Below are 6,138 nucleotides of genomic sequence, written 5' to 3'. Positions count from 1 at the left end.
GATTTGCATGTGACGCGGTGCAGGACGGGAAGAGCCGGGTTTGAAGCGCCATGGCGGCCCCGAGCCCGGCCCCGGGGGAGGCCGCGGACGAGGAGCAGCGGTACCGGGGGTGAGCGGGGCCGGGCCGGGCCGGGCGGTGTGGGGGGACTGAGCGGCGGGGGCGAGGGGCTCCGGGGCGGGCGGAGGCGGCCCCAGAGCGGGGGTGGCGGTGGTGGGCCAACCTCCCCCGGGTGCGGGCCGGGCCCGGGCGCGCGGTGCTCACGGTGACTCCCGCAGGTTCGTGACCAGCGCGAAGGCGGCGGCGGGCGACGGGGACCTGGAAGAGGCGCTGCGGCTGTTCCGGCTGGCGGCCGCCATCCGCCCCAGCGAGAAGCTGCGGGGCCGCATGCAGCGGGTGGAGGAGGCGCTGGCAGCGGCGGCGGCCGAGCAGGAAGAGCAGGAGGAGGAGGAGGATGAAGGCTTCGTGGATGTGTGCGGCAGCGGCCTGCTGATCTACGGGGAGATGCACGAGAAGCTGTTCCAGCACCAGCGGGAAGGCGTTGCATTCCTGTACCGCCTGCACCGGGAGGGCAGGCCAGGTGGCATCCTGGCAGATGACATGGGCCTGGGCAAGACCATCCAGGTCATCGCCTTCCTCTCGGGTATGTTCGACGCTGAGCTCATCCAGCATGTCCTGCTCATCATGCCCACCACCCTGGTCAGCAGCTGGCTGGCCGAGTTCGCTCGCTGGACCCCCGGCTTGCGTGTCAAGGAGTTCCACGGCTCCAGCAAGGCGGAGCGCACCAGGAACCTGGAGAGGGTCCAGAGGAAGAACGGCATCGTCATTACGAGCTACAATATGCTCATTAACAACTGGAAGCAGCTGGCCAGTCGCCACGAGGAGGAGTTTGTCTGGGACTACGTCATTCTTGACGAAGCACATAAGATCAAGTGCTCATCAAACAAGACGACGAAGTGCGCGTACGCAATCCCAGCCCGGCACCGCATCCTGCTCACGGGCACCCCCGTGCAGAACAACCTGCGGGAAATGTGGTCCTTGTTTGACTTTGCCTGCCAAGGCTCCCTCCTGGGAACAGCCAAAACTTTTAAAATGGAATATGAGAATCCCATTACCAGGGCGAGGGAGAAGGATGCAACTCCAGGTGAGAAAGTGCTGGGGCTAAAGATATCAGAGAATCTCATGGCCATTATAAAGCCCTATTTCCTCAGAAGAACTAAGGAAGACATCAAAAGCTATTCTGCTGATAAAGCAGATGCTCCTCTTCCAAGTGAGAACAGGGCTCCTGTCATGCCATCTCTCACTAGGAAAAATGACTTTGTTGTGTGGGTGTATCTGGCACCGGTACAGGAAGAAATATACAGGAACTTTCTCTGCCTGGATCACGTGAAGGAAGTGCTGATGACAACCCGATCACCTTTGGCTGAGCTGACAGTCCTGAAGAAGCTCTGTGACCACCCCAGGCTTCTGTCTGCAAGAGCCTGTATCCAGCTGGGCTTGGAAGAGCAGGAGTACTTTGAGCAGGATCATAGGAGCGAAGGAGATATGCTTTCAGGTGCAAATAAAATAGATCATCTCTCTGATGAGACCATGATCCAGGAGTCTGGGAAGATGCAGTTCCTCGTGGGACTGCTCGAACGACTGCGAGAAGAGGGACACCGAACCCTGGTGTTCTCACAGTCGAGGAAGATGCTGGATATCATAGAGCTCGTCCTGTCTCGCCGACAATTCCGCATCCTGCGCATTGATGGCACGGTGACCCACCTGACGGAGCGGGAGAAGCGCATCAATGCCTTCCAGAGCAACACGGACTACTCCGTCTTCCTGCTCACCACGCAGGTTGGGGGCGTCGGCATAACCTTGACAGCAGCCAGCCGAGTGGTGATCTTTGATCCCAGCTGGAATCCAGCGACCGACGCTCAGGCTGTGGACAGAGCTTACAGGATCGGGCAGAAAGAGAACGTAGTGATTTACAGGCTGATCACCTGCGGCACCGTGGAAGAGAAGATATACAGGCGGCAGGTGTTTAAGGATTCGTTAATCAGACAGACCACTGGTGACAAAAAGAACCCGTTCCGCTATTTCTCCAAACAGGAACTAAGGGAGCTCTTCACGCTGGAAGATACTCGGACGTCTGTGACTCAGATCCAGCTGCAGTCCCTGCACGCCATGCAGAGGAAGTCCGACACGCAGCTGGACGAGCACATTGCTTACCTGCACTCGCTGGCAATGTTTGGCATTTCTGACCACAACTTGATCTACACGAAGGACACTGCTCACGAGGAGCAAGTGGAGAGCGAGGAAGCCCATGAGTACATCCAGCGGAGGGTACAGAAAGCCCATGAGCTGGTCCAGCTGGAGTCCCAGCTCAGAGACCAGAGGATGGAGGGGATCAGAAATGCCTGTGCAGAGGAGTGGCAAAGACCACCAGGATTGGTTTCTGGACCCAAGAAATTGTCTCCGGGGGTGAATGACAAAAATCACTTTATTTCACCACCGGTAGCTGATGCACATGAAAAAGACAAATTTATTGACTTTACAGAGGATGAGGAGGTCCAGGTACTTGATGTCAGCTCCAAAATGACAACTCTAACTATTGATGACTCGAGTGAGCAGAAACTGCCACAAGACGTGTCAAGTATGGAGACAGAGCTGCTTAATACCAACAAGGTAGCAGAACAAGGTGATATACAAGAATCTGAGCAAAATCCTGAATCCAGCATTATATCATCATCCCCTGCACTTGAGAAAGACAGTCGGAGCCTCCAAGCGAAACAGCATTCCCATGTACATTCAGACAGCTTGGCTAAGGCAGGGAATGACCTGTCTGGGCATCATCAGCATTCCTCCAACGAGTCTGACGTAGCTGACAATCCTGAAAGGGATGCAGAAATGTCAGTTCAGGTACTTGACCCGCACACTGCCCTGGGGACAGAGCAGAAGGACGTTCCTGAGGCGGCTTCCACTTCCACAGTGCTGATCTTATCAGATGTCACACCAGAAATCCACGGTGGACTCTGCAAGTCTCGTGTGCTGGAAGACAACTTGGAGGACACATCTGTGCTTTCTCTCCAGGATCAAGTTGACTTCAATCTGGTCTTGGAGGAGTCTGAAGAGGGATGGAAGGATGCCTCAAATAGGGAAAGGTCAGTGGAACACCCCAAGGAGAGCTTCCAACTCCAGGCAGAAAGTTTGTGTCAGTCTCCAACCAAAGAATCTCCAAACAAAAGTCGGCTGAGTGAGACCAGTAACCGTGGCAAACCCTGTCCCGCAGATGAGGAAGAGCCAAATGCCTCCCTGCAAGGGAGTGAAGCATTGGAGGAAAGCAGTGGTCTCTTTACTTTTAGTAGGAGGAAATGCTTAAACAGAATTGCTTCAGACAGCGAGAGTGAAGAACAGCCAGAACAAGTGCCCTCCTCTCCCTTGGACAGCCTTGGGCACCAACTTCGGGAAGGAATTAGTGCGTCCACCCCTAAATGTGACAGAAGCAGAGCTAGAGCCATCTTTTCTCCTCAACTAAGTAACAGTGGTAGCAGGTCTAATGCTTCCAGGCGCTCGTTCATCAACAAAGTAGTAGATGAGGTGGAGGATATTGGGGAAATCATGGAAACCACTGGTGAAGAAGGTGATGATGACACTGATGAGGAGCAAGACAAGCTTGTGGAAGAAGAAGCTGAGGAGTGCACTGGGGAATCTGCTGAGACTGAAGAAGAACCTACTGGAGAAACACTTGATACAGGTGAAGAGTCCTCCCATGTAGACAGCGAGGAATCTGAGCAGTCTGAGGAGGAGGAGACGGAGTCGTCTCAGGAGGAATCCACTGGTGACCCTGAGCTCCAGTCGGGTGAGCAGATCGACTACTTCACCCAGGAAATCGTCTCTGAAAAGGAGGTTGGTCAGAATTCCTCTCCTGCTGTGGGAGATTACGACACCTTGGTACACAATGGGAAGAAACTTCAGAATGATGGGAAACTCCAGGAGGCATTGGACTGCTTCCTCCAAGCTCTTGACATAAAAAGTGGAGATCCTGAAGTCATGCTTCTGACTCTAAACTTGTACAGACAGCTGTCACAGAAGTGAAGGGTGTGGCTCTGTGAGCACAGTCTGGCTGTTCCTTGTTAACACGTGTCTGCACCAGGATCCCTGGCACCAGGATCCCTGAGCCAGCTCCAGGCTGGTGCCTGCCATACACTAGTGTGACTGAGCAAACTCAGCATCTCCTCTGTGAGGAAACAGTCCAAGAATCCAGGTGTTGAATGCCGGGGAGGGAACTTCACTGTGGAGTCAGCTCACAAAGGTGAAAATAGTTCATATTTCTGTCTGGTTATATAATAAAATGATGTTGTTGATGTCTAAACCCCTCTCAAAGCTGGCAGCTCTGGCTTCACCCTTTGCCCCTCTAGGTTCTGTCACTCCTCTCCCCTGAGAGGATGGGGACAGTGTGGCCCCATGGCCACTGCACAGCCCAGCCTTGGGCCGATGTGATTGCTCCCTCCTCCTTGTCTTGAAATAAGTCAACTTGAGTGCCTGAAGGTCACCCACCATTTGTGTGAGCTGGATGCTGGTGCAAAGGAGAGAACAGCTCTTGCAGCTTGGTTGTAAGGTGGTCTGAGAATGGATTGGCTGTGGAGGAGTTAAAAAGATTTAAAAGCTGTTTGCTGCTCTAATTTCTCCAAACAGTGGAGGAAGTGGAGCAGAGGAGGCCAGCACAGCATCTGCTTAGCACCAGGTGTAACACCCAGTGTGGTAGTGCAGGAGCCCTTCTGAACCCCCTCACAGGTGTGTATGTGTGTGGGGGGGGCTGTGGGGCTAGAACTCCAAAGACAGCAGGAGGGGATACTGGATTTAACTGCTTTTTTTGGTAAGGAAATCCTCTAACCCTCTCCCCACACACAGCTGAACTGTGTTAGATTAAGTATCTCTCAGGTCCTGTAGGCATGATGAAGCTATGACGAGGGTTTGTAGTTCACAGAATCACAGGATCATGGAATGGTTTGGGTTGGGAGGGACCTTCAAGACCTTCCAGTGCCCTGCCATGGGCAGGGACACCTCCCACTATCCCAGGTTGCTCCACGCTCCGTCCAACCTGGCCTTGGACACTTCCAGGGATGGGGCAGCCACAGCTTCTCTGGGCAACCTGTGCCAGGGCCTCACCACCCTCACAGGGAAGAACTTATGCCTCATATCCCATCTAACCCTGCCCTCTGTCAGTCTGAACACATTTCTGCTTGTCCTGTCACTCCAGTTCCTGAGGAAGAGTCCCTCTCCAGCTTCCCTGTAGGCCCCTTCACAGACTGGAAGGTGCTGTGAGGTCTCCACACAATCTTCTCTTCTCCAGGCTGAACAGTCCCAACTCTCTCAGCCTGTCTCCATAGGGCAGGTGCTCCACTCCTCTTATCAACTTTGTGGCCTCCTCTGCACTTGCTCTGATAGTTCCACATCCTTCTTATGTTGGGGGCACCAGAACTGGACATAGTATTCCAGGTGGGGTCTCAGGAGAGCAGAGAGGGAGAATCCTCTGCTTCACCTGCTGCCCACTCTCCTTTGGATGCAGCCCCAGGACGTGGGGGGTTTCTGGGTTGCGAGCACTCACTGCTGGCTCAGGGTGAGTTTTTCATCAAACATCACCCCCAAGCCCTCCTCCCAGGGCTGCTCTCAACCCCTTCTCTGCCCAACCTGCAGGTGTGCCTGGGATTGCACTGACCTGGGTGCAGGACCTTGTACTTCGTTTTGTTGAACCTCATGAGGTTTGCACAGTCCCACTTCTCCAGCCTGTCCAGGTCCCTCTGGATCCATCCCTCCCCTCCAGCATGTGACTGCACCACACAGCTCGGTGTTGTCAGTGAACTGGCTGAGGGTACCTTGATCCCACGAACCAGCAGCTCAGAACCCCCTGGTTCTGGCTTTCAGTGACACTCTGCCCCCCTGACCTGCCCCTCTGCCCCTCACTGACAGAACCTGGGCCTGGTGTGCACATCACGGGGACTGATTCCTGCCAGTCTCACCTGGTGACAACACAGCAGCGGATTTGGATGTTTCCTTGTGCCACCTGCATGTTTAGTGGCTGGCACAGCTGCCTGCTGTGACACGATGTGATAGCACAGGACACTTCACACCTGGCTGAGCTGTGTAGTTTTGGG

General features: G+C 54.5%; 1 protein-coding gene across 1 annotated transcript; it reads left to right on the top strand.

Moving 5' to 3' along the window:
- The first annotated feature begins 8 nt into the window (after positions 1 to 8).
- Positions 9 to 4,344, top strand: ERCC6L (ERCC excision repair 6 like, spindle assembly checkpoint helicase). The gene is made up of 2 exons (XM_027696221.1): positions 9 to 109; positions 277 to 4,344. Exons 1-2 carry the CDS (start codon positions 51 to 53, stop codon positions 4,076 to 4,078), a joined length of 3,861 nt encoding a protein of 1,286 aa, XP_027552022.1. The 5' UTR covers positions 9 to 50; the 3' UTR covers positions 4,079 to 4,344.
- The last annotated feature ends 1,794 nt before the right edge of the window (positions 4,345 to 6,138 follow it).

Source organism: Neopelma chrysocephalum, unplaced genomic scaffold, assembly GCF_003984885.1.
Source record: "Neopelma chrysocephalum unplaced genomic scaffold, ASM398488v2 Primary Assembly neopelma1_105, whole genome shotgun sequence".
NCBI classification, from domain to species: Eukaryota; Metazoa; Chordata; class Aves; order Passeriformes; family Pipridae; genus Neopelma; species Neopelma chrysocephalum.
This window is presented reverse-complemented; position numbering and strand designations above follow the sequence as displayed.